At 41.0% G+C, this 27,815-nt stretch overlaps 1 protein-coding gene across 2 annotated transcripts in view; it reads left to right on the top strand.

Annotated features, from left to right (window-relative positions):
• Positions 1–27,815, top strand: part of PLCE1 (phospholipase C epsilon 1) — a 313,002-nt gene that overhangs the window by 252,575 nt on the left and 32,612 nt on the right. For both annotated transcript variants that reach the window (XM_075000375.1, XM_075000376.1), the window contains exons 9-23: positions 2,360–3,035; positions 3,634–3,816; positions 5,562–5,679; positions 8,426–8,588; positions 10,246–10,368; positions 10,459–10,595; positions 11,036–11,274; positions 12,156–12,217; positions 12,313–12,478; positions 15,889–15,996; positions 17,056–17,172; positions 17,258–17,416; positions 18,915–19,044; positions 20,048–20,089; positions 21,349–21,473. In XM_075000375.1, the coding sequence (XP_074856476.1) occupies positions 2,360–3,035; positions 3,634–3,816; positions 5,562–5,679; positions 8,426–8,588; positions 10,246–10,368; positions 10,459–10,595; positions 11,036–11,274; positions 12,156–12,217; positions 12,313–12,478; positions 15,889–15,996; positions 17,056–17,172; positions 17,258–17,416; positions 18,915–19,044; positions 20,048–20,089; positions 21,349–21,473 (2,548 nt within the window). The remainder of the gene's footprint in view (positions 1–2,359; positions 3,036–3,633; positions 3,817–5,561; positions 5,680–8,425; positions 8,589–10,245; positions 10,369–10,458; positions 10,596–11,035; positions 11,275–12,155; positions 12,218–12,312; positions 12,479–15,888; positions 15,997–17,055; positions 17,173–17,257; positions 17,417–18,914; positions 19,045–20,047; positions 20,090–21,348; positions 21,474–27,815) is intronic.

The raw sequence follows: 27,815 nt of genomic DNA, 5'->3' as shown, positions 1-27,815 counted from the left end.
GACCCCTGGGCAAGGTGTAGGGGTGCAGGTCTGGGTTCCCAGAAGAACAGGGCCTCAAGTGAAAGGAGCAGAGCTGGGGGGCTCACTGCAGGAGCAGAGCCACCATGGTGGGGCTGGAGAAGAAGACTGATGGAGAAGATATGAAAATCTCCATGTTTGTAGACAGCTTCAGTTGCCCAGTGGCCTTGTGCTGGCTAGCCTGGAGAAGTGGGCAGTGTTCCCATTATGTGTTCCACTTGAAGGTAAGGGGAGGCACAGCACCACTGGTCCCTGAGCACTTACCCTCGCCCCAGGCTCTCCATTCCCCAGCTGCTCTCCTCCTCTTCACCTGGGGTCATCAGCCACTCACCAAGTGTCCAGCAGCAGCACAATATTGTAGGGGCTGGAGGACTCAGGAGGGGGCAGTACGGCCACTCAGTCAGCTGCCACTTTTCTGCTTTACCTTGCGGCTTTTTCTTGCCAGCTAGATAGCTTGCAGGCTCTCCGTTCTCTGGGAGCTCCCCTTCCCCACCCAGCTTGAAAAGCTGTGGTCGGCTGACCTTCCCACTCCAGAGGCAGCTGTCACTCACCCAGTGGCAGCCAGCAGACTGAACACGGGCTGGAAAGCTTCAGAGGAGCACTGGGTAGCCACACAACTGGCAGATAGAAAGAAACAGCACATTTCCACTTTGAAGTACTGCTTTTTTGCTGGTCAGTTGCACGGCTGCCCTATGCTCCTCTGAAACCTTCTAGCCCATGTTTGCGCTTCTTGCTACCTCCTGCCAGTTCTCAGGCTCCTGCCCCCACCTCCCATAGGCCTCTCTGCAGAGCAGTCTTCCCTACCCCGCACATTCCCCATGCAGTTGTTGGGGGTGGTACCAGATCTGGTGCTGGACTTCCCAGCCTTGGCAGCCCCGTGTTGTTGGGCCCCTCCCAGAGCACTCTGTGTTTCACTATAAATCTGCCTCTGTGTGTTTTAATTTGGTAGAAGAAGCTCCTGTATGGATGAGATCTTTGGATAAGTAAATTCTGTCCTATAAGCTCTGTTTCTTGATTTAGACCTTTCTGCTTCATAGCTGCTCTTCCTCAGAACAATAAAGGTATTCATTATATTTGGAATGGTAGCTACAGACTTGTAATTGATAATTATATGCTGCTTATATAACATTTTATGTAAGGGAACTGACAGTCTTGCTGGATCCCTGGGCAAGGTGTGCAGGGGCTGGACTTGTGCTCCCAGAATGGGCAGCGCCTTGGGTGGAAGGGGTGGGGCTAGGCATCTTGTAGCACCATGCGGAGCATGATATGTCTCCCCAGGCAGCCCCCACAGCCTCCCAGAGCACACTGCAGTGGTGCTGTAGCAGCAGTTTAAAGGGTCTCAAGACAATTGCTGCCCCTCCTCCTCAGTTGGCAGGTTTGATTTTATGTGTTCAAAATGGATATATTCACTAATTCGCACAAGATGGTTCTGAGCAAGGTACATGTCACTGTTTTATAGATGATAACATTAAGGGTATGTCTGTGCTATGAGCTGGGTGTGTGGTTCCCACCTTACAAATGCTTAGTCATGCTAGCTGTCATTGAGTTAGCATTCTAAAAATGGTGGCAAAGGTAGGGCATGGGCTAACTATGCTGAGTACAAACCCTGTAGTACCTGGAATGGCTTGAGCCTGTCAGTCACACCCCAACTACATTGCTGTTCTGAGTGATAGCTGAATGGGAGCTAGCGTATGTCTGTTTGAGCTAGGAGTCCCACCCCTAGCTCCTAAATGTAGCTGAAGCAGAAAATGTAAGTAACTTGCTCAAGACCATAGAGGGAATCTCTGAAGAGTAGCTATACAATGAAGGAGTTAGCCCTCAGTCCACTAGGCTGTGCTGCCTCTGCACATGAGATTTGTGCATATTGCATCTAAAGCTATTGTATGGATTGGATCTAGAAGTTGGAACCACTTTATTTTTAGATCCCCTGTGAAAGCTGTTAATTATTAATAATTTTAAATGTACATTTGTATTTTCAACTTGTGATGTTTGGAAAGGGGAATACTTGAAGAGCTTGTCATCTTACATTTTTTCTTTCTCATGCAGTGATATAAATCTTAACAATATCTGTTAGTTTGTTCAAAATTACATAGTATGTAAGCACGTTTTATATACTATATATAAATATATATATATATATATATGTGTTTTTAAGCATAGATGCTGTTGTCTGCCTAAACAGTATAATGTTAATCTGCTGAATTTAAAGAACACCTATTAAAGATAGTATTTTAGCTAAATGTGCATACAAAAAATTAAAATGTGTGCATTAGATATTCCACTATATATACAGTATATATATGAATACTTCATACTGTGTCGTGTCCTATTTTGCATACAGGTTTATAATTGGAGATCTCTCAGATTCAGAAAGTGATATATCTGAGCAATCAAAAGAATGGGACACAAATGCAACTGAAGAGCAGCAAAAGGCATACAGTCATGGAATAGAACTCATTCCCTGGTATGTGTTATCAATCAGGGCTGATGTCCATCAATTCATGCTACAAGGAGCAACTGTCATACATTATGATCAGGAGATGCATCTTTCGGCTCGCTGTTTTCTTCAGCTTCAACCTGACAATAGTACTTTGACATGGATAAAACCCACCACAGCTTGCCCTGCAAATACTAAAGTAAAACTGGGTTTGGTAGGTAGTGCTGCTGAGCTTGGTAAATTTCAGTTTCTTGGCAGTACTGGATTGAGTGGACTAGAGGAAGGTTTCTTGGATTTGTTTTCAGCAAAGGCTGTGTACATGGGGCATCCTGGCATTGATATGCACACTGTGTGTGTTCAAAATAAACTTTGTAGTATGTCCCTTGAAGAGAATGGAGTAACACTACTGTATGGACTTCAAACTACTGACAATAAATTGCTGCACTTCGTGGCTCCAAAATATACTGCCAGAATGCTGTATGATGGATTGCTAGAATTAACAAAAGCTGTAAGAAAAATGAGGAAATTCCCTGATCAGAGATTGCAATGGCTACGGAAACAGTATGTCTGCCTTTATCAGGTAAGATACATTGTAACCATCCGGTGTTTGTTTCTAAAAGAATAATATGTATATTTACATCTATTTTAGACAGGTTAAAGTTAAAGAAGTAAGATTTATTCTCCGTGCTTACGTTAATTTTATGCCAGCATAACTCCAGTGAAGTCAACAGATTGATATTAATGTAAAACTAATGAATCTGGCCTTTTATATTGCATTCTATCGAAGGCTTTTTGATGCACTAAAATCATACCTTCTTCTATTAAGCAGATCTTAATATAGCATAAAAAAGTGAAACTGGTATGCTCTTTGGGCCTTCGAAGTTAGCATTTGATTAAACGGGAACCAATGCCCATACCTACACAGGAGCTCCAGTCATGAGCAGTGGGAGGTGGAATTCAAATAAAGTCCCAAAAGCGTGTAATTTTGGCAATAATATCAAAAAAACAAAACAGCAGTACTTTTACTGTAAATAAAATTGGCTTTGCTTTTGATGTTCTCTCTTTCACTGATTTAGTATAGTGGGTGTCTTCATGTCTGTTTCAGAAAAAGTGTCTTTTTTGCTGTACCTAGGGGGTTTTTTGTTGGGTTTTTTTTGTAATTCTGAGAATTTTTTTAGGAGGATGGCAGGTTTGAAGGCCCAACTTTGGCTCAGGCTGTTGAACTGTTTGGAGGCAGACGCTGGAGTGCTGGGAACACAAGCACAGGGTCCCTGACCAAAAGCACAGAGAAATCCAGTGTTCAGAGAACCAACACTCTGGGAATAAGCACAGCCAAGAAGAAGAAGAAAGTACTCATGAGGGTAGAATATTTTGTTATTTATGTACTAACCTTGTGATCTAGCCAATATAAGCTATTTGTTATACAGTTTTTATATAGCTAATAATGTATTCTGAAACAGCGGAAAAAATAAGTATATAATAATACAGTTGTTAAACTTTGAAACTATGATAGTTGCAATGGCAATTTCTTGGCTTATTATTTATTTAGGAATGGCTTAGGCATGGGAAGACCACAGATTTTGAAGGACAGCAGCTAAAATAATGGGGTGCCATCTGGTTGAGACCTTTATATGTTACTTCATTACAAATGTTAAAACATAATACTCATACAAAGTAATGTTAGCCCTGTAGTCAGTATCCTTTCCTCAGTGACTGGAAGTTCACTGTCACCTCTGTGCACACAAGGAGTGGAGAACCCCAGTCCAAATCTGGACTCCATCTTGTCTGGATCTGGACCCCAAGGCTCAGGGCTTCCCTCCATAACATCCAGCCTGTGGTGGGGTTGGGGGTGCAGAGTTCCAAGCCTCATGGGCCAGATCAGGCAAGCTGGGGCTGGAGTCAGACTGCAGGTTCTGCTGGGGGGATCTGGAAGCTGCTTGGCCCAGTGCTGCCACCAGTCACTACTCTTCCCCCAGACAGGGGAGGGGGAGTAGGAGCAGCCTTAGCAGCACTTCCCAGAGGCTTCATCCCACTGCTCTGATTAGCCAGAATCCCAGTCAGTGGAGCAGAGAGAAGGGGTGTAGAGCCATGTACATCCAGGGATAAGCAGGTAAGGTGCTCCTCTGTAGCCCAGACCTCACACCCCTTGACCTCTCCGGTGCCCCCTTCCCACCCAGGCCCCCACTCCCACACCTGTCCTGTACCCTCCCTCTCACCCCAGCTTCCCACCCATGCCCTGCTTCTGGCCCTTCTGTCCTAGATCTCTTACTCCCATGCTGACCCACCCTTCCAGATCCTGCACCCCAAACCCTGTGGAACACTTCCTCCCACCCAGACCCTGAACCCCCCCCAGCACTCTCCAACACCACCCTCCCATCCCAGCTCCCCACCTGCAGCCCACTCCTGCACCTCACTCCAGCCCAGATCACCCACCACCACCACTTCTGCACCCAGCTCCTGCCAAAAATCACCCATCCCCAGCTGGCTCTTGCACCATCCCTCCTGCCCAACCCCCATGGCCCTGGACTCCTATTCATCAATATACATATCAGTGTTTTTGCTTCTCATTTGTATAGCCCTCAACTGGTTTGTCTAGGGGTCAGTGTCCCCCAACGTAAAACAGTTTCCCCATCCTGGTGTACACAAAACATCTATAAGACCACTTGGTTCCTTAAGCTTGCAAGCAATTGTATTTTGTGCTTTCTGTCAGTAACCCCACAGAGCTGTTCCAGCATCTCTACATTACTAAAAGTTCCTTTTATTTAGGGGGATTCCTCAAGTAGCCAGCACATCTACTTTGGGCCTGTTTTATGCCAGTGGAATAGCACAAAACCAACCAAAGCCCTCCAGAAAATCAAGACTATTATCTTCTTTTGTGTGATTGCACTGAGATGAAAGCCAAAGTTCCCACACGCTTTTGTATAACTTCCATGAGACTTAACTTACCTCTTTTCTATCTAGAATGATGATGAAAACTATCGGCATTTGCAGTCGTCATCTTTAATGTAGAATAGCCAATTTATGCCCTATTTTGTCCTTTACAAAAAGACTAGGATATAAAAGATAATGTTTTAAAGATGTCTATGACTGTGTTTACTCTTTCCAGGGTGAAAGTGGAGATGCTACTGATGATGAGATGGCAACTCGTAAGACAAAATGTTACAAAGAATATCGTAACAGAAGTGGTTCTGATCCTCAAGATATTGATGAACAAGAAGAATCAGGTAGCTATAATCTGTCCAACAGTTGGATCCCTTGTAGTGCTTTGTTTTGAATAATTTTGGCACAGCTGTTAAGAAGGGTGAACTGTTTTGATGGTCATTATTATGCAATAAACCCTCAACATATGCAGCTTCAAGTTGCGTGTAACTCACTTTAACATGAGTTAAGCACATCTTGATGTGGCTGCAGCCCCTTCTCCCAGACACATGGCTGTCAGCCTGATTGCTGCGCTGCTGGAGGAAGGCAGGGTGAAGGCTTTCAGCTCATCTACCTGCCTGCCTAGGTGAGCTAAAAGTCTTCCCCCTGCTTTCCCCCAGGGTGCAGCTGTCAGGCTGCTAGCCGCACTGCTGGGGATGGCAGGGAGAAGCAGCCAGGAGACTGACTTGTGTGGGTGGGCTGTTCAGTTTCCCAGATCCCCAAGTGGAGGGGAGCTGGGAATCAAGTGGCAGCCTGCTTCCCATCTCCTCCACCAACTTGCGTGAAAATTTGAGTTACATGGGGGTTGTGGGAACATAACCCTGCACATAACTTGAGGGATTACTGTATGCAAATATGATAGTTATTTATGAAAAGTAAGTTACAGCTCTGACATACACATTTGTGATGTGATAATGTTGTCAGGATAGTATTTTCTGCAAATACTGTAAGCATTTTGCATTAATTTGTATTGTTCTTGAAGTGCTCTCTTACACCATGTGCATTCTAGATGTGCACACAGCCATGTGTGCAGTTGTTGGACATTTTTGATTTTGTGGTATCCTTAGAATTGGCTTTAGCAACCTCTTGAATGCCACGCTCATGCATCAGTCTCTGAGGTGCCACTGGTCCTATAACCTCTTGGTTCCTTCTTACCGCTCATGGTGATTAGTCAGAATGCCTTCCCCTTACTTGGCAAGGGTTAGCGGTTCTTTTTTCTTGATCTTAGAGACTCATAAATAGTTTACAGAAATTAGTTAGTAAGTAGCTGTTAGACAGTATGGTTAAAGAGTCTTAGCAAGGATTTTGCCCCAGTCTCCTGGTTTGTCTACAACAGGCCAATGCCTGTTAGTGACACCCCACCCCCCAGTAGCTGCTTGAAATGCTTGAGGGAATCACATATGAAGGACAGGTGTCACACCACTAAGAACTTTTATCAAAGAATTCAGAAAGAGTGAGACATCCATTTGAGGGCCATTCCTGTGGAAGCTGCTCTTCACCCAGCTTCTGAGCCTACCCATCTGAATTCTACCCTTAGCACTTCAGCCTCAGTGTACAGCATGTCCCCAACACAGGGCTCTTCCGGCACTGCTCTTCATCACTGCTGTCAAAGAAATGGGGACTCCCTGGCATCAAATAAGAAGGGCTAATGTGCATCAGACAAAGGACCCATTTGAGACCACTGACCTACATGGGGATGTCTCCCTGATGGGGCCCCCTACCAACTCAAGGGATCCATCACTGACTCCCAGCAATGGTAGGGGACTAAACTCATGGCAGGGCCAATGTCTTCCCAAGCTATCCTGTCACTCAGACTGCCCAGGCCTGTACCAGCACCATCAGCACTGTGTGCATCACAGGACACAGCAGGGGCTCAAGATGAGGCAAGCCAGCTGTAAAGAACCCTGATTTTCTGGAGGGGAAAAGGAACTGAGCCCTTTGCTGAGGGCACTTACGTCAGAGCTGCCCTAAATGATACAGTACAAGTACAAGAACAAGTTTCAGCTGTTGCCACATCTAGCATTCCTGCCCAAGGTAGTTTCACAGACCATGATGTGTACTTCCCTGTCTGCTTTCTGAAACATTATTTGGAAGAGGTGTGCAAGTTGCATGCTTCAAGAGAGCGTTTGCCTTCTATATTGACAGACCAAGCTGTTTCACAGAACAGTGACGTTTGTTGCAGTGGTAGATAGGGTTAAAGATCCCCTAGCGTCTGCTCAGAGGATCTTCATCTTGGCCTGAATCGGTTACTGCAGTGGGCTGGCAAAAGTGCACTAGCTTCACTAACAGCTGTGACTGCCCACCAACCTGGATGTAAGGCTTCATTCATATCCTACAGAGCCACTACTTGGTCATACAGCCACACATTTAAAACTTGTTATGCACTTACCAAGAAAGCCCAAGATGATGCTGGTTGTGGTATAGCATTACAAGCTCTACAGCTATGAAATCTGAGCCCACCTCCATGGATACTGCTTGTGAGTCATCTAGGAAAGAATAGATATGAGCTAGCACTTGAAGAAGGAAACACATTCATATGCCTTTTATAACTCTTGCTCTTTCAATTGTGTTGCTCCTTTCCATTCTATTACCTGCCATCCTGCCCCTCTGTTGGAGGTGCTGGCAAGAAATAATTGAGAAGGTGTAGAGCTAGCACATGTCTAATATATTGATACATGAGTCTATCGCTTAAGAGGGTGCCTGGGCTGAGCCTATAGATACTGCTAAAGGAACAGTCTCTAACAACTGTGCATGCTGGTGCACATATGCCTAGAATGGAATGGACATGAACAACATATCTTGAAGAGTAACAGTTATGAAAAATAGGTAGCTGGGTTTTTTCTATGATTGCTTTTTCATTGAATTTTTAATAATAAATACTGTATTTGCTTTATAGTGTTAACAAATCCTGATATTGATAAAATGCTGTTCAAGATATGTATCGAGCGATACAAAACTCTTTTGGGGTTTTACTCAGTTTAATTTAGTGATTGCTTATGAGTGTTGTGTAGAAATTATACTGGTAGTGCAAGATTTTCTTTTCTTTCATAGATCAGAATATTGTGATCATCTCCTCTATGTCTAACACTCTGCCATCTAGAAGAGCTCATTCTCTGACTGCATCTGGCTCTCCTACTACAGCAGCTGGGGCACCTGCACCAATAAGGCCAGTCTCCTCTCCTGTAATGTCATCTTCAAGCAAGAGTCCATCTAAGTAATGACAAAATCAGTACTTTACTTTTAAAAAATCCACTCACAGTAAACCCTTGATTTTGCAGAGCCCGGTTTAGCAGACTTTGGGAATAACAGATGTCCCCCATTTTTCCCGAAGTGCACTGGGGTCCATAAAATCATGCCCCCCCCCCAACCCACACACATACACAAAAGTTGAGACTTATGCTGCTGCAGCCTGGAGGAGATTTACACTGCCAGAGCTGCCACGCAATCTTCCCCCAGGGGTGGGATGCACACACGGGCAGATGATGGTTCTGATGAGTCAGGATTCAGGGTTTTTCTTTTCTCTCTTTCTTTTTTTCCTTTGAGGTGGGAGAACTGGGGCTGGGGGAGCCTGGCGTGGGGGGGATAGTGAACTCTCCTATTTAATGGACACCTGTCCCTCATTAGTCCATTAAATCAAGGGTTTACAGTATTAACATTATAAGGTACAACTAAAGTGTTATCCTTGATACACATAAGTACGGAGCTTACCTTTCCAACTCTTGGCTATTCCAGAGATCATCTGCACAGATTGTTGTCACAGATATTCAGTGTGTGTAAATGTAATCAGCTGAGGTGTTTCAGCTGTGTAAACCTGAGGTGTATACATGCTTTGCACAAGTTAATTTAATCTTAGGTAGCATAAACGTGCACTTAGATTTCTGGTGGAATTTGTCCTATTTTGGAGGGGATAAAAGGGGTATTTGGAAAACCTTTCCTTTCCTGCATGCTTTCTTCTTTTTGCCTAGATTATTTTTCAGCCCTGTATTCAGTGCAGAAGGTCAGGCTTTTGAGTATGAAGTGGCATGGTGTTCTTTCATTTTTATTATTTATTTTATTATACAGTACATGTGCCCAACACTTTACAGACATGCAAGATGACAAATTCTCTGCTATGGCGACCTTCCAGTATAAATTAGATAGACAGCACAATAAAAAGTGTGGTAGGGACAATGAAGAAGGGAGAAGAGACAGCTGCGTGAAAAAATCATTGCTGATACCTGTAGTGCAGAAATGGCAACTTGTGCCTTGAATGGGATTGATAGGCTGGCCAGTTCCTCTACTGGGCACCTCCTTGCCTCACTGATGTGCCAAGTTGTTGGAGATATCCAAATGTGTGGGACATTTATTTCCTGCATGTAATCCAGAAAGAATAATCTATTTGTTAACATTATGCCTTAGGGAATTCCATATGTTTCCAACATGCTTCTCAGTATAAGTGTCTTATTGGTAAAATAATAAAAGCAAACTTCCTGTGATCCTCATAAACAACAGGGCATACCACTTTTAGGCTTCATGCTACAGCAATAGTAGGATTATTTTCTTAAGTGGAAAAAAAGTGAAAACAGGGTAGCTTGTGCCTATCTAAATTAGATTCTTCCATGGAAAAGTTCAATAAAATTTCCTTTTTGTTTGTTTTGGCAAAGTTTACAGTGGTCTGTAGAGGCATGAATGGCCAGTATGAAATACAAACTCCAAGTAGAAACTTTGATTGCATACACTGAGAGGTATTGGTTTTGTTTCCTTCTTTCAAATATTGATCATAAATGTATTAAAGAAAGCGTAGACTAGAACTTTAGTGCCATGATTCCTAATATTTCACAATCAGTGGAAGTTAGAAATAGGAAAATAATGTCAATCTCTTTTTGCTTTAGTACCTGGAGCAGCAGTAATTGGCACGGCCGAGTCAAAGGAGGATTGACCGGGTTTCAGAACTTTATGGTTTCTGATAGTAACATGAGTTTTGTTGAGTTTGTAGAGCTCTTCAAGTCTTTCAGGTAACATCTATTTGACTAATCACATCTATCAAAATTGGTAAAAAGCTATTTTAAGAGAAAAGCACAGTGAACATTCGTCCTGTATCCTAGTGTTCGAAGTCGCAAGGATCTTAAAGACATCTTTGATGTCTATGCTGTACCCTGCAATCGATCAGGTTCTGATTCTACTCCACTTTATACTAACCTAAAAATTGATGAGAACACCGGTGGACTACAACCTGATTTAGGTTTGTTAAATTTAATTTCATCTCTTAATTATTGACATTTTTAAAAAATCCTGATGGGGGAAGGGGCATAATCAGGCTTTCAGTTGACATTGATGGTGATCCTGAATTAAAGAGGCACAACCACAGCTCTATAATGTCTCAGAATAAAAACTTGATGTATGGCCAACTCAGTAATATTGGGCCAAAACCTGAAGAATTTACTCAACTCTTAAACAAAATGAGAAAGTTCCACTGGTATAAATGGGGTACTTGCCTGACTAGATCTTTGCTTAGAATTTCAGGATCCAGTAAATGAAAACATTTTTTCCAGGAATGCAATGTTGTTTTTAATCATTCAGTGTGGTATGACTAATAAAACAGCACTCACCTAAATTAAACAAACATCTCCAGGGGACAAAATGAAGCTCTTCAAATGTTTATGTTCCTGTTTCATCTTTTAGATTTATTGACCAGAAATGTATCTGATCTGGGTTTGTTCATTAAGAGTAGACAGCAGTTATCAGAAAACCAGAGACAGATATCTGATGCCATTGCTGCTGCTAGTATTGTAACTAATGGTACTGGAGTGGAAAGCACATCACTAGGAATATATGGAGTGGGCATCCAGCAACTCAATGACTTCTTAGTGAATTGCCAAGGTGAACATTGCACCTATGATGAAATCCTCAGTATTATCCAGGTTTGTAATACAAACATTTTGCAGTGAATCTATTTATTCTCTGTGTGTCTGGGGGGGGAGAGGGGGCGGTTCCTTCATTTTTTCCCATGCATGTGTTCTTTCTGTCTCTGGTCTCCAGAACAGTACCTGCTATATGGATTTACTCCATTGGAACCACTGCCCATTGTGTTCCCACATGAAATATCTCTAAACAAGTGTACCCAGTCACTATATGCTATGAAATCAGTGTTTAATTTCTATATATCTTACCTCCATTGTATATGGACAGAATGATCCAAGTTGAGTTTTGTATCCATTGAATGTTTAACAAAAATTGACTAGCTACCATAGTGTAAATTTTTAGTCCTTTTTATAGTTGTCTAATGTAACCCAAAATTAGATCTGTACTCTTAGGTTTTAACAAAACTTTTAAAACATGTTGAACAGTTCAGAGGTCAGTCAAGTTTGTGCAATATTCATATACAGCAGGGTTAAAAATCAGGTTGTCTAGGGGAATTTCAGAATGACAATAATTCTGTTAGGAGTTTTATACAAGTTGGTGTATTATTGACTGCTGGTAAATACAAATAGTTATTTTCCTTTTCAACATGCTACTGTTATGTATAAGAATAAGGACATGTATGAATATAAACAATGTTCTAAATCAACATTCTACATTTGTAAGCTCTGCTATGTTATTAATTTGATATAATTTAGTGACTTTGCTAACTCCTGTAACTACTATTAATATAGCAAAGACAGTTCTGAATGATATTCAAAGTTTTTCAACATAATTTTCAGATGCTGGCTCATTAGTTAGATGTAAAAACTACATTGTAAAACTGGATTAAAGCCATTACCTAAAGCATTCTAAAACATCATTCTCTTACTGTTTTTTACAGAAATTTGAACCCAGTGTCAATATGTGCCAGCAGGGGTTATTGTCCTTTGAAGGATTTGCACGGTAATTAACTGTGTATAAGGTTAACATATATTTGATGTTTGTTTGTGTCCATTTTGCTAAACATTCATCTCAAACTATTATTTTTGGACCTTTAGGTTTTTGATGGATAAAGATAATTTTGCCTCAAAAAACGATGAGTCACAAGAGAATATTGAAGAGTTGCAACTACCACTGTCATATTATTACATTGAGTCATCACACAATACGTACCTCACAGGCCATCAGCTTAAAGGAGAATCCTCAGTGGAGCTTTACAGCCAGGTATACAGTTTGAACGTTGCATAGTTTTCAGATTGAACTTGTTTGTTTAACTAAGGAGTCACAGAAACATGGCCTTTTTGCTTTGAAAACCCAAACATTGAGCCTCTGCTTGCAAAATGTAGGAAAACATGATCTGTGGGAAACCTGCCTGTGTGCACAGTTGTGCTCAAATGCTTTTACTAGGGCAAAAAATGGTTTAATTTGAGATTCATAGCAGTTAGACACTAGTCATTCTGACCTAACTTACTAAAATTAGACTTTCCCACAGGAAAAACTGAACTAGTATGGTAGTTCATTTGAATGTTAAAAATGCCATTCAGATATTGTACATTGTACAGAAAAGACAAATTTCTAATGCAAACATCACTCTTGATAATATAATTCTAGGAATAGTAAGCTATTGATCAAATCTAGTGTCTGACTGGGGATGAACCCAGAAAGACTGATTTCTCTTTATGGGTTTAGGAGCTATATTTTTGATAGGTGTATTCAACAAATGTTACAGAAAACCTCAGACTCCTGAGTTTAGGATTTTTTATTATCCATGATGTTAAAACATATCCAATTCAAGTGTGCCCAGGTCATATAAGGTCCTCTGTGCTAATTTAGCCCTTTGTTTATGTTTCTGGGAATGGGGACGTGGACCAAGTGTGAGAAAGCCATGAGTAAAGTGGTCATGTAGGGGTAATGTGGAGCAGGTTTCTATGACAGCCTCACCACTAGGGCAGTCCTGGGGTAAGCAAGGTAGGAATCCATTGTCCATAACACCCAAAATTATGTGACAGAGCTGAAAGTCCTTTCTGAGCAGCCCATTGGCTGAAATAATGGTACGCAAGAAGAGAGAAGGGACCACTGTTACAGCCCTGCTCCCCTGACTCCTGTTAGGGTGAGTGCTTCCACTGTCTAAGGCGTTGAGCAAGATAAGTGAATGTCAACCTAATCATATGTGTGCTCTGTCTGAAGTTATACTGATTCCAGAAAGCTTTACTTGCAGTACAAAGTTGCTACCCAGAAGGTTCTCTTGCAGTGGCCCTTTTCCATGCTGCGGGAAATAGCTGTGTAGATTATCCACTTGTTTCTGCAGGCAAGAACATTTAAATATATCTCATCCATTTGAAGCTCCTGTTCTTTTAACAGCCACTTTTTGCAACTGTGACAGGCTGTCTTGCCATTATGAGCTTAGTTAGCCTGGTGGTATCCATTCCTGCTTAGAGGTAAACTAGGTTGGATCAGGTGATTTCATATAAAAGGCAACAGATGGCTGCAGCAAAAGGCGAAAATCAGGGAACTGCAGGAAGAAATAAAGGCAGGCAGTCTGGAAACCAGAAATGTAAGTTCCAGCCAAGTAGGGTCTGGAGGTGTCTTGCTAAATCAGGAAAAGATATAGAGAAGAACACCTGGTAACAGGGTGAGTTACAGACTGCTATGAATGAGTAGGCTTCAGCCGAAAGACCTGGGACATGGGCGTTTCCCTACTGAGGGTATGTCTGCTCAGCAGAAAAAGACCACAGCAGCAAGTCTTGGAGCCCAGCTCAAGTGAAGTGAGTCTCTGACCCTAGAATCATAGAATAGGGCTGGAAGGGACCTCAGGAGGTCATCTAGTCCAGCCCCCTGCTTCAAGCAGGATCAACCCCCACTAAGTCATCCCAGCCAGGACCTTGTCAAGCCAGGACATAAAAAACTCTAGGGATGGAGACTTCACCACCTCTGTAGGCAGTGCATTCCAGTGCTTCATCACCCTCCTGGTGAAGTAGTTTTTCCTAATGTCCAACCTACACCTCTCCTTCTTCAACTTCAGACCATTGCTCTTTGTTCTGCCATCTGACACCACTGAGAGCAATTTCTCTCTATCCTCTTTAGAGCTCCTGTGATGCGGTTCAGGGGTCCCCAAGCACTACACCCTATCTGCAGGCAGGAGTGACTCTCACTCAGCAGGTAGAACAGGAAGTTTATTAGGCGACAGAGGCACAGTTTCTCAAAGAAGAGTCGGTGCAGCAATCAGAGACAGTCATTCCAACCCATCCTGTGGAGAGGAGCCCGTGGGGCGCCCCTCTGGGGTGTAGTTTCCCCCGTCGCCAGGCTGGCTGCCTTCCAGCTCCCTCTCTCCCCAGCTTCCAACTGCTGCCTCCGATTCAAACCCCCGCTTGGCTCCTCCCTCCTCTTTGTTCAGGGCAGAGGTGTTACATGCAAGCCTAGGTTACAGCCCCAGGGGTCATCCTTAGCCACTGAGAGCTGCTCTGCCTGTCTCACACACATCCAGCCTTATTCTCACACATACGCTCCCCCCACTCCATCACAGGTCCCCTTCAGGATGTTGAAGGCTGCTATTAAATCTCCCCTCAGTCTTCTCTTTTGTAAACTAAACAAGCCCAAATCCCTCAGCCTCTCCTCATAGGTCATGTGCTCCAGCCCCTTAATCATTTTGTTGCCCTCCACTGAACCTGCTCCAGCACATCCACATCCTTTTTATATTGGGGGCCAAAAACTGGACACGATGATCCAGATGTGGCCTCACCAGTGCTGAACAGAGGGAAACAACAACCTCTCTAGATCTGCTCAAAATGCTCCTTCTCATGCACCCTAATATGCCATTAGCCTTCTTGGCTATAAGGGCACACGGTGCCTTTCATCCACCATAACCCCTAGGTCCCTTTACGCTGTACAGCTGCTTAGCCAGTTGGTCCCCAGCCTATAACTAGGCTCCAATGTGAGCTCAAATGTTTACACTGCTCTTGTTAGTCCCATAACAGAAGGCTGAGACAGTTGATCTGGGCTCTGAGATTTGCTTTTGTGGGTTTTTTGGTTTTGTTTCTTTTCTGTGTAGTTGTTGTAGCCCAAGACTACAGGCAGGAAAAGCCTGGGAGTGACCTGATGAGTATAAAACTGATGCACCACGTTTTGAAACTTTGAGTTTTATCTTGGAGATATATTTATGTGAATAAAATTGAGCTCCCCTTAGAGGAACAACGAATGAACAAAAAAGCTCTCTGCAGAATGTGTTTTTAGAAGACTTATGAGGGAGAAAGTGTTAGCAGGGTCTCAAAGAGGTAACTAAGTTGGGCATGAGGAGCCACATGGAAGACGACTGACACCACGCAGCAACCAAATTCTCATTCTTTCCGCCTCCAAGAGCAATGCTGTTAACTTCCTAAATTTGTTTTTAATAGGAATCTGTCTGTTTATTTTTGCTTTCTAATGTTCATTTTCCTGTTTTCTCTCAATGGGTGTAGTCTAACTATTTGGGGTAGTAGCTTCCATGGTTTCCTTTCATGCCACAGTTGAGTAGTTTTCATAGGAAGACTTCTCCAGCAGCTTCCCCAAGCTTCCATTTAGCACTGCAACCCTTTTTTTTAACTTTGTTTTTGCACAGTTGCTGTTCCCATGGGTTCTGTTGTTCATTTGTGTTACAGGTTCTCTTACTAGGTTGTAGGAGTGTTGAATTAGACTGCTGGGATGGTGATGATGGGATGCCTATCATATATCATGGACATACACTTACTACCAAGATCCCTTTTAAGGTGTGTTGACAATTTCATACAGACAATAAAAATCAAGAAAGAATTTTAATAACTTGTTCACTAGTATAAACATACAAGTTTAATGAAGTAACAACTATCCTTGTGAGAGAAACTATGTCACTAAGGATTTTTGTACTGTGCGGTTAGACACCTGTGGTTGGACCATGCCAGCTGAGGTGGGCTTGTGGCTAATGGGGGTGTTTGCTCCATGTAGACATTTAAGTTTGGGCTACAGCCTGAGCTCTGGGATCCTCCCATCTAGCAGGATGCTAAGCCTGAGGGCCTAGTCCGCAGTTTGTGGCTATATCTATACTGCACATGGGACTGATCCTCCCCACACAGGCAGACAGACATATGCTAGCGTTGCTCAAGCTAGCACTAAAAATAGCAGAGTACCCAGAGACAGCACAGTCTGCAGCTTGGGCTAGCCACCTGAGTACAAATGTGCCTGGACCCCCAGGGATGTACAGGTTGAACCTGTCTAGTCCGGAACTCTCTTTTCCGGCAATATCCATAATCCAGCATGATTTTAGGTAGCTGAATACCCATCCATCATGGGCATAGCCAAGTTTTCCATGGTCCCATAAAGTTTGTTTCCAGTCACCAGTCCTAGCTCACAGTATCCTGTTTTATTATTTAGCTGTAATTTACCTCTAAGTGTCTTCTAAGAGACAAGTAAGCAAAGGAAGTGTTGGTAATGCTGCTAGACGATATTGACTTCTGTGGTCCAGCAAATTCCCTCATCTGGCACTGGTCAGGTGCTGAGGGTGCTTAGCTAGAGAGGTTCAGCCAGTACTCAAATGACTAGGCCAAGCTGCTGCCCGTGCAATCCCAGCTGCACTGCTATTTTTGCTGTTCTAGCTCAAGCAGAGCTAGTGTGTGTTTGCCTGCCTGTGCTAGAAAGTGCAATCTAAGATTCGGTGCAGACAACCCACAGGCAATATAAAATCTTACGGTATTTTGAATCGCAGAATCAATACTCAGAAATAAACAACCATAAAGATTTTATGCTTTTCAAATTGGAAAACTCTTATAACATTTATACTTTGGTTCTTATAGGACGTAGTTGAAGCTATTGATCGCAATGCCTTTATCACTTCTGATATGCCAGTCATCATATCAATAGAGAATCACTGTTCATTGCCTCAGCAACGCAAGATGGCTGAAATTTTTAAGGTTGGTCATTGGGTATTACATTTATCAAAGTGCATGGCCAGAGATTTTCTTTTTTATGCTATCTCACATATTCTCAACATTTCAGAATGTGTTCGGAGATAAACTGGTAACTAAGTTTTTATTTGAGAGTGACTTCTCTGATGATCCAATGCTCCCTTCTCCTGACCAACTGAGAAGAAAAGTGCTGCTGAAAAATAAAAAACTCAAAGCCCATCAAACTCCTGTGGATATTTTAAAACAAAAGGTAAATTGTTTCCTTAACAAATATTTGGAGCTTTAATTAAGATTAATAGTTAAAATAGTTAAAATTTTGCCAGTTTAACATGGACAACAGAACTATTCTCATGCATGCTAATGGAAGGGAAACCCATTGTGGATAATATGTCTACATAATGTAAATATGTAAAAATAAAACATTATTATAAAAATACTTGAGTTTTTTTTGTTTTTGTTTTTTGTTTTTCAGTTTTAATTATGATACTTTGCAGTGTTTTAGTAAACGCAACATAGTATATATGGAAAAAGTAATGCAGCCTTACCAAATGCTTTGTTAATAAATATTTGCTTAGAAATGGGGAGAGGGCACCCAAAGGCTTTTTTATATGTGCATTTTGTTTCATAATAGTTGTTGTCTCTTTCGGATTTAGCAACGTTCTGCTGTATTTTTATCGTATTTAGGCCAGTTACTTTCTTGTTAAACAAATATTTTTCCTTGCTTGCAACTGATTTTTATTTTATGGCAGTATGTTACCATTTTTACTGTACTTCATTTCCATATGAGAGAAAAAAATTCTGAAATATTTTGTATTTATGCCATCTCCTCCATCTTTTAATCTTTGCAATTAATGAAATGCTTTTACAGAAGATGAAATCTTCTCTTTTCAAGGAAATCCAGTGCCATGGAAGCAGAGCAATGCAAACTGCCCTTACCTTACAGTTTCTTTTATTTTAATCTAGATAGTGTCAGCCCTTTCTTTATTTTTTCCAAAGAATTGTACAGCAGCTGTGTTCTGGTTACAAGGGCTTCCAATTCATGGTATACATCCCCCTATACAGTTAAATAGATTATTTAATGGGAACTGAACTTTCTCAAATGTGTTCTTATCTGTAGCTCCACAACTTCCTTTTCACTTTGCATGAGTGTAAGCCCAGTAAATAATTCAGAAGGATGGACAATTATGTAAGATGCACATGCAGATCGTTTTTGAAATTCTAGCTTATTAACAAGTCCTGTGTTCCAGGTATAGTGTTACCTAGATGTTTAGAGATTACAGGAGGAAATTTAAGCCCATTCATGGAACCTTAGATAGTAGTAAATAAACTACTTTGGGAGATGGGTAGCATTTAGGTCCCTCCGAGTTTTGGGGCTTTTTTGCATAAGAAAGTTTTGGCAGTCAGACCACTGTAGTTAAGCCACTAACTCTCCATATGGACCCTCTTATTCCAGAATAAGAGTGTTCTTTGGATTTTTTTGTTTTGTTTTGTTTTGTTTAAACTGCTTCCAAAGTGCCATAAACTAAACCAGAAAAAGTTATAATGGACTAAAAAGGAGCCTATGATGATTTATACCTGTGTAACCATAAATGTGTAAATTCACATCTCATACCTTTATAATAGCTATTTTTCCTCTTAAAAAGGTAGGACACTGAACTGGTATGATATGAATAAGAATATTATAAAAAGCTTTTTGGTGTTTTGATAGTTGATATTATATAAAATATAAATATATTTTAATGCTGTAGGCTCACCAGCTGGCATATATGCAAGCCCAGGCCAGTAATGGTGGCAATGCTGGTAACCCCACCACTAACAATGAAGAGGAGGAGGATGAAGAGGATGAATATGATTATGACTATGAATCTCTCTCTGATGGTAAAGAAATACAGCTTTTGCAATGCTTAGAGAGTTCTTGGTTTATAAAGTTTCTCCATGTTGATGACTGAATTGAATTCAATCTGTGTAAATTTGTTTGTTAAAATAGATCAAACAAGGTATAATGAGATATTATATGATGATATTGTGTTGTTTCACATATTAGGTAATTATTATTGTATAATCTAGTATCACTTACAACAAATATGTTAATTCTAAATTGCATAAAAATAATAGTGTGTATAAATTAATGGCAAAGTACTGTATTATACACAAATGTCTTTTCTTTGAAGGTTTTAACACCTCATAGTCCATGCATTCTTCATATTAATTCCCTTTTCCTAAGAGCTGAAGAGTGGCCTGGCTAGTGCAGTGGTATAAATAGGTTCAGGGGCATAAGGCTGTCTCTTACTGTCTTGCCACAAGCCACATGGGCAGCAGCACAGAAGGGGAAGCAGACTCCCTTTGCTGCCTTACTAGAGCAGTGGGGAAATTTTGAAGGGGACTTTGAGGGTTCCTGCTGGCCAGCTGTAAGGGCAGAGTCACAACACAGAGTGCCTTGTTCAGTCAGAGCTTTTACCGTTAGTGTAGCGCTGAATGTCGATATATATACTGTTCAAATGCAGATGTTTCTTACATATTGGCTAGGAGGAAATTGCAATTTCCCCACTGTAAATCGTACTTGAAATGTGTTCCAGTATGAGAAGGCCATTAAAACCAGAATTCTTTAAAAAATTGTGTACAGTGCCATAAAAAAGTAACCTGTGGCATGCGTTACTGCTTTAATATTATTGGTTACACTGTTTGTTTTAACTGTTATCATATTTGGCAGAACTAATCTAAATAAAAGTCATCTGAAAACTTTTTTTTAATTTTCTTTAGCAATCCTATATTTTTGCATAATGCTTATAGTTTTAAAATTGATTCTTAATCTTCATTTATTTCTGGCTGTATTTCTTAAATTCCTTTACTCTTACCCCTTTCTGACATTGTTTTCCTGTAGCTGATGTCCTTAATGCTTCTCCTGCTCCTAACAGCCAAGAAGGTAAAAGCCTTAACTGCATGAATTTCAGCACTGTGACTCCAACTTCTCAAATGTGTCTAGTGTAAATATATGGTACCTCCTTTTTATTAATTGAAAATACATTCAGATAGTGTCAGTGTGCTTTATGTATTGGTCAGCTACATGTGAAGTCTTGGTTATTAATATATTAAAAATTATCTTTATTGTATTGAATTAGCTCCTGAGACATTTAGGAGGTTTTATTTATTTACACGCACATGCGCTCTCTCTCTCTCTATAAAAATGTTTTCCATTGTGACAAGTTTGGCCTTTTTCTAAATCCTTCTCTTATGGAGACCAATCAGAGTAAGTCTTTATCATATACATGAGAGATTCTTTTTCTTGAAGGGGAATGCTTCGAGTGTATAGGAGGAGTTTGTAGATGGAGTGGGAGGTGGGTAACAGCATGAAAATTGAAGTCTGAAATGTGAAGATACCTTTTTAAAATTATGATTACTGACTAAACAATATTAACTGATAAACTTCTGCAATTCTTGAATGTTCAAGAATATTACATCTAAAATACATTCAGTAGCAGGCCATTGTTTCTTTGTTATTTAATTTACCAAAAGAGTATGGGGAAGTATTTTAATTATTATTTATTAAATGGTTTTCTGGTTTTAATATCTGCTGAACACAAATAACAGGGTAGAAGGTATTATAGAACAGCCACATGCTATAGGTTGTACATCCCTGGTCTGGCACCCTCAGGACCTCATTGGTCCCAAACAAGTGAGTTTGCTGGGCCAGGAGATGTCAGCCCTCTAGGCTGATAGGGAGCGGGACTGGGCTCCCCTCCTCAGCCCCAGTGCTGCTTGCCCCATGAGATCTGCCAGCTGTCCCTTTAGCAGGCTCTACCAGCTAGCACTTCTGCTGGCCCCATGGGCTGACATCCCATCGGGCCAGCTCCACTCCCACCCACAAACATCTTCTGCTGCTGAAGCTCTCTGGTCCAGGGCACTTTTGGTCCTGCATCATCCATGGTCCTGCTGGATCATAGATGTTGCCTGACCAGAGAGTCCCAGACCATAGAGGTACAACCTGTAATAAGAAGCAAATCTTATTTTTTACAAAAGAATATTACCAATGAAGGAGAAATGCTTTGAACAGTAAATTTATTATTTTGTCAGCGGGTTATTCAGACATGTAATTGGATGGTTTATCCAAAACAACTTGTTGTGGAAATAAAATTTTCAGATAATTCTTCGTCTGCCCATTGTTTATCTATAATCATTTTCTAGATAACATTCTGGAAGACCGACCTGAGAATAAATCATCCAGTGATAAACTGCAATTTGAATATAATGAAGAAACTGCCAAGAGAATAAAGAAGGCTGATTGCATTACTTACAACAATAAAGGAAAGGTAGTACTTTTTCTTCCTTCTCCCAAATATTTTCCTCTGGATCCAGCTTCAAAAGGATTTTATTTGCTCAGATGGCTGACCCATGACATGGGAAATGCATGTAAATGTAGACAAATAACTAGAAACAGGGAACCATCCCAGGGAAGACAAGGAAGACATCCAGATCAAGAAAAGGATTTAGAGGTTATTCTGGACACAATATTGAACTCATTAGATCAGTATGCAAGGTCAATAAAAATAGGCAAACAAGTTTGTAGGCTGTGACCCAATGCCTACTGAAGTCAATAGGAATCTTTCCACTGGCTTTAATGGGCATCGGATCAAATCCCTAAATTTACTAGCAGAGAAAAATAGTATAAAATGAAAAGAGGTGACTTTGATGGAAAGTTACAGTTACATTCCACCTGGGTAATCTAAAACAGGCATGTCAAACTCAAAGCCTGCTAAGAGCCACACAAATGAAAACTGATAGCTTTCCGGGCCACCAAAGAAAATGTACTTCTGTTGGAAAGTTGTAATTATTTATTATTATTATTAGATTATGTTTTAGGTATATTTTACAATACTTTTTCAAGTCTTATTTCAATATAGTGCAATAATTTTAATTGAGAATTTAATACTTAATATGAATTTTATTTTAAAATTCAGTCGCTCTGCATGCCATCTTGGTCAGTTTTTGTAGATGGGAATGTACAATTAACTCAATAGCATGTGGTGTCAAAGCAATCTAATAAAGAACTCAAATATTTAAAATATTGCTAAAGTTGATCGAATGTAAGGGTTTAAAAAGTATAATCTCAACAGTAGAGGCCCAGTTCTGTTCTCAGCAAGTCTGTTCCCCTAGTCACAGTGATTCCTCAGTTGGCTCCTGGCTGGCTCTTCTACGTGCTGCCCCTTGTTATGGATCGATAGTACATTCTTCATCTGTTTCATATCTATCAGTGAAGTACAGTGTCCATTCACAATTACAATAATTCACTCTCTCAAATTCTGTTAATGCAGTTTAAGCTTCCCTGTCTTTGCTCTCTATAAAAGACTGTGCAGCTCACTATCAAAATTATACAAGTCTTGGTTTCTGTAATTGTGCACCGTATGTGTAGTGCTCTGACTGATGTTTCTGAAAGTAAGTTGAGTTCTTTTATATAAAAAGCAATAGTTGTTTATAAATGCCATATGGTTTTACAAATTATTTAACTGCAGCTTGTAAAACTTATGCTCTATCTGCATGAATTGTAATTTCATACACTGTTTATCGGATTGGAGGACTGCTTTTTCTTCCCAGACCCTCAGAATTTAGCAGATATTATTGTACTTCACTTTGAACTCATTTGACACACATTCTTCAAGATGTACTGTATGCAAAAGGCTGGGCTTATCAGGACATTTTTCGAAACTCGGGTGCAATGTATGCTGACTCAGTCTTTACTTTTTCCATTTAATTCATGGGAGTCCAATGCACAAAATAGAGCCCCTCTGTCTGTGATGCATTTAAGAAAACCAATAAATTTCTCACTATAATTACCTAAAATGATAATTTTAATAGTAGACTTCAAAAGAAAAATTCCCTTTTAGACTTTTTCCTCAAAGATGTATCTTATACTTTTTTAAATCAAGATCAGACATATTTATTTAAAACAGATGTGTGCAGCCTTTTAAATTCATGAATTAATTTATGAGTTTTGTGTTGTTAATCAATAATAGTTTGTAAATGTGCATATAATATACATATATGTACAGAGAGAGAGAGAGAGAGAGAAATCCAGACTGTGTATTTCTGCAAGGTATTGAATATTGTAAATGTAACCCTTTTGCTGGAAGGAGTCGACAGCAACCAGTGCCAGGTTCAACGTCTAGGGGTTCCTTTTCATCCATCTCACCTAGGACCGGCTTGAGCCCCCACCCAGTAGCCTGGGAAATTCACACATCCCTGGGCACCTCAGAGAGGAAATGCTTCCCCACTCACAAGCACAGATTCTGAGTGTAGAAAAGAAACTTTCAATGAATGAGGCAGAAAAGTCATATGGCATAAGCCTGGGAAAAATACCACAGCCAGAGTTCATAACCAACCCTCAAGTAACTGTCCCAGCTCAAATGGATTGCGCAGTGTCCTTTGCCTCTCAGGCTCACCAGTCCAATACTGTAAAGAGCCAATCCGCACACCCAAAATTTCTCCGTAACCCACTTCAAATGCCCCACTTACAACTCTGTCCAGTCCGTGCAGGCCCTGACACATCACCCTGATGCATTCCCTCACTGAACCTGAGGCAATGCCACCTTTGCTCTGGTCCAGTGTTCCACTTGCCCCTGCCAGGTGCCCCACTGGTCACTCCTGCCAGCCTCCCATGGTTTCTCCTACCAGCTGCCCACTGCTTCTCCTACTGTCCAGTCATGCCTACCAACCACCTGCTGCTTCTCCTACCGGCCGCCTGCTGGTCGCTCCTGCTGGACATCTGCTGCTTCTCCTACCAGCCGCCCACCTGCTGTCTTGTGGGTTTTGCTATAGGCAAAACCCTGTGATTCCAGCTCACTGTGGCTTTAGCTACCAGTGATTTCAGGTCATGGTGGCATTCAGCTCTGGGCCTAGCCACAGTATCTCAGTATCCACCAAGGTGGATTCTCAGAGAATAACTATAGACCCATCTTCAGATGTACCTTTAAACAGTGGTGGGGGAGAACTAGTCAAACCGTTCTTACAGCTGTATAGCCAAAAGAATTCCAGCCGGCTGGTTCAACCACTGTCCCTCCCCCCTTTACCTCATAATGCTTAGATGGAGGGAGCCCTGTGCAATCCATATCTTACACAGCAGTGATGGCTGCCCCGTATCTCCACAACCACTTCAAGCATTGGTGAGACTCCACAATTCTTACACAATTCTTGTGACTTTACAAAAATGTGTTGTTTACAATAGATGAAACTTCATTGCTTTGCCTGCTCCCATCAGGCTTTGTTTACAAGGCATTATGTATGCACACCTTTGCATTTTCATGCAAATAATCTCTAAAGGACACATTCCCCAAATCCTTCAGCAGTACTGAACGCCTGCTGGCACATTCCTGACATAAATTTCTATCTGCACCTTTTTCTTTCAATCCAAAGTGAAAGCACTAATTAGTAAATTTTTTTCAAAAATTGATTTTAAAAAATAGACACTGGGAAACAAATCTGACAAAATTGCCAAACATTCCTATAAATGGTACTCGTGGACTTTAAATGAAGTCAGTTAAAAAAAAAAAGTGCCCCTGTATGTTAGCTTCTTATAAACTGGTTGAACATAAGAAATATGAGTTTTTGCATTAATCTGTCTCATTAACCATTCAATTTCAGTTTGAACCTCTGTAGTCCAGCACACTCTCTTGTCTGGCATATCCATAATCTAGCATGATGTTAGTAACCCAGTCAACCATGTATGGTCAACCAATTTCCCCATTGTCCCATAAAGTTTGTTTACAGCAACCACTACTGGCTCTCAGTGTTCTATGCTGTTGTTTAGCTCTAATTTACCCCTACGTGTACCCCTAAGAGTCCAGTAAGCAGTGGAAGTGTTGATAATGTGCTTGACAATATTGATCTTCCACGGTCCAGCAAATTCTCTAGTTTGACATTGATCAGGTCCCATTGGTGCCAGACTAGAGAGGTTTAATATGTACTGTTGTTTTGCTTGCTTGTATGTGACAATGCTCTTGTAAAGCAATGCCTCAGGGAAATGATTAAAATTCACTCCCTCTATCTCAAAACAAGGCATTTACAAGAAGAAAAATGATGCTGGTCCATGTGTATTTGCATTGTCTTCTTTTACAGATAAAATCAAACTTTATGCAGAAGATCATTTATTTTTTTTCTCACTTTTTCAGCTGGTTCATTCCTTTTCACAGTACCTTTTGACCCATTTTCATTTTGTGAAGTTTTTCTAAACTCTCCAGACATCTCTTCTTGCATAGTCACTGTCTCTGGCAGATGTATTCTATCCCACAGTTTCTCATGTTTTTATTTTTCCATCAAGAGCACGTGAAACATTGTATTTAAAAGAAACAAACAAAACAAACCTATATTGATTTGAAATACTTTTTCACTTATTTAAAGATGACCTTCTATGGAATTTTCTTCCTGCTGTTGTACTTTCTCTCTGAAGTTTTTCCAGTTGTGACAGTTGTGATGAGATTCAGTTGTAACAAATAGTGTGTTTCTCCTTAATGATTATGCATTAAACAAGAAGGCTTTTTACAAATACATTGGTAACAAGAGGAAGACTAGGGAGAGGATAGGGCCGTTGGTCAGTGAGGAGGGAGAAATAGTAACAGGGAATTTGGAAATCGCAGAGATGTTTAATGATTTCTTTGTTTCGGTCTTCACTGAGAAATCTGAAGGAATGCCTGACATAGAGAATGCTAGTGAAAAAGGGGTAGGTTTAGAAGTTGAAATAAGAAAAGAACAAATTAAAATTTACTTAGAAAAATTAGATGTCTGCAAATCCCCAGGGCCTGATGAAATGCATCCTAGAATCCTCAAGGAGCTGATAGAAGAGGTATCTGAGCCTTTAGCAATCATTTTTGGAAAATCATGGGAGACGGGAGAGATTCCAGAAGACTGGAAAAGGGCAAATATAGTACCCATTTATAAAAAGGGGAACAAGAATAACCCGGGAAACTACAGGTCAGTCAGCTTAACTTCTGTGCCAGGAAAGATAATGGAGCAGGTAATTAAATAATCTGCAAGCAATTGGAAGGTGGTAAGGTGATAGGGAACAGCCAGCATGGTTTTGCTAAAACCAGTTCATGTCAAACCAATCTAACAGCTTTCTTTGATAGAATAACGAGCCTTGTGGATAAGGGAGAAGCGGTGGATGTGATATACCTAGACTTCAGTAAAGCATTTGACACGGTCTCACATAATATACTTATCAATAAACTACTCAAATACAACTTAGATGGGGCTACTATAAGGTGGATGAACAACTGGCGGGATAACCGTACCCAGAGAGTAGTTATTAATGGTTTTCAATCCTGCTGGAAAAGTATAACTAGTGGGGTTCCGCAGGGGTCTGTTTTAGGACCGGTTCTGTTCAATATCTTCATTAACGATTTAGATATTGACATAGAAAGTACACTTATTAAGTTTGCAGATGATACCAAGCTGGGAGGGGTTGCAACTTCTTTGGAGGATAGGGTCATAATTCAAAAGGATCTGGATAAACTGAAGAAATGGGCTGAGGTAAACAGGATGAAGTTTAATAAGGACAAATGCAAAGTGCTCCAGTTAGGAGGGAACAATCAGTGTCACACATACAGAATGGGAAAGGACTGCCTAGGAATGAGTACAGCAGAAAGGGATCTAGGGGTTATAGTGGACCACAAGCTAAATATGAGTCAACAGCTGTTGCAAAAAAAGCAAACGTGATTCTGGGATGCATTAACAGGTGTGTTGTGAACAAGACATGAGAAGTCATTCTCCCACTCTACTCTGCGCTGGTTAGGGCTCATCTGGAGTATTGTGTCCAGTTCTGGGCACCGCAGTTCAGGAAGGATGTGGAGAAATTGGAGAGGGTCCAGAGGAGAGCAACGAGAATGATCAAGGTCTAGAGAACATGACCTATGAAGAAAGGCTGAAAGAATTGGGCTTGTTTAGTTTGGAAAAGAGAAGACTGAGGGGGGACATGATAGCAGTTTTCAGGTATCTAAAAGGGTGTCATAAGGCAGAGGGAGGGAACTTGTTCTTCCTTGCCTCTGAGGATAGAACAAGAGGCAATGGACTTAAATTGCAGCAGGGGAGGTTCAGGTTGGACATTAGGAAAAAGTTCCTAACTGTCAGGGTGATCAAACACTGGAACGAATTGCCAAGGGAGGTGGTAGAATCTCCATCACTGGAGATATTTAAGAAGAGGTTAGATAGATGGCTTTCAGGGATGGTCTAGAAAGTGCTTGGTCCTGCCATGAGGGCAGGGGGCTGGACTCGATGGCCTCTCGAGGTCCCTTCCAGTCCTACTCTTCTATGATTCTATGCATCAATTCAGTCATTGGTAATGAGACCTATTCCCATATATGATGTACTCTCAGCATCTAGAATATTTCAGGAAGTTCAGTTTGAACATAAACCTTCCCTTCTTCCCAAATATGCACATATTATGTGATACAATTTTTCAGTTAACTGCCAGACTTACACTTTGCTTTTAGTAAAATTTACAAAAAGTAATATGAGAAACTGGTTTTTATAGTCATTGTGTCTTTATGAACAGAATGCATCACACACTCCTGCTTTATGCTGAGTGGCACTCACTATCTAAGGATAAACATGAGTAAGAAAGAGTTAAAAAGCCTTCCTTCAGGGTCTTGACTGGTGATTCCTTA

The sequence above is a fragment of the Carettochelys insculpta genome, chromosome 7 (genome assembly GCF_033958435.1).
Source record: "Carettochelys insculpta isolate YL-2023 chromosome 7, ASM3395843v1, whole genome shotgun sequence".
NCBI classification, from domain to species: Eukaryota; Metazoa; Chordata; order Testudines; family Carettochelyidae; genus Carettochelys; species Carettochelys insculpta.
The sequence above is the reverse complement of the archived record's forward strand: the minus strand, read 5'-3'. Positions and strand labels throughout refer to the sequence as shown.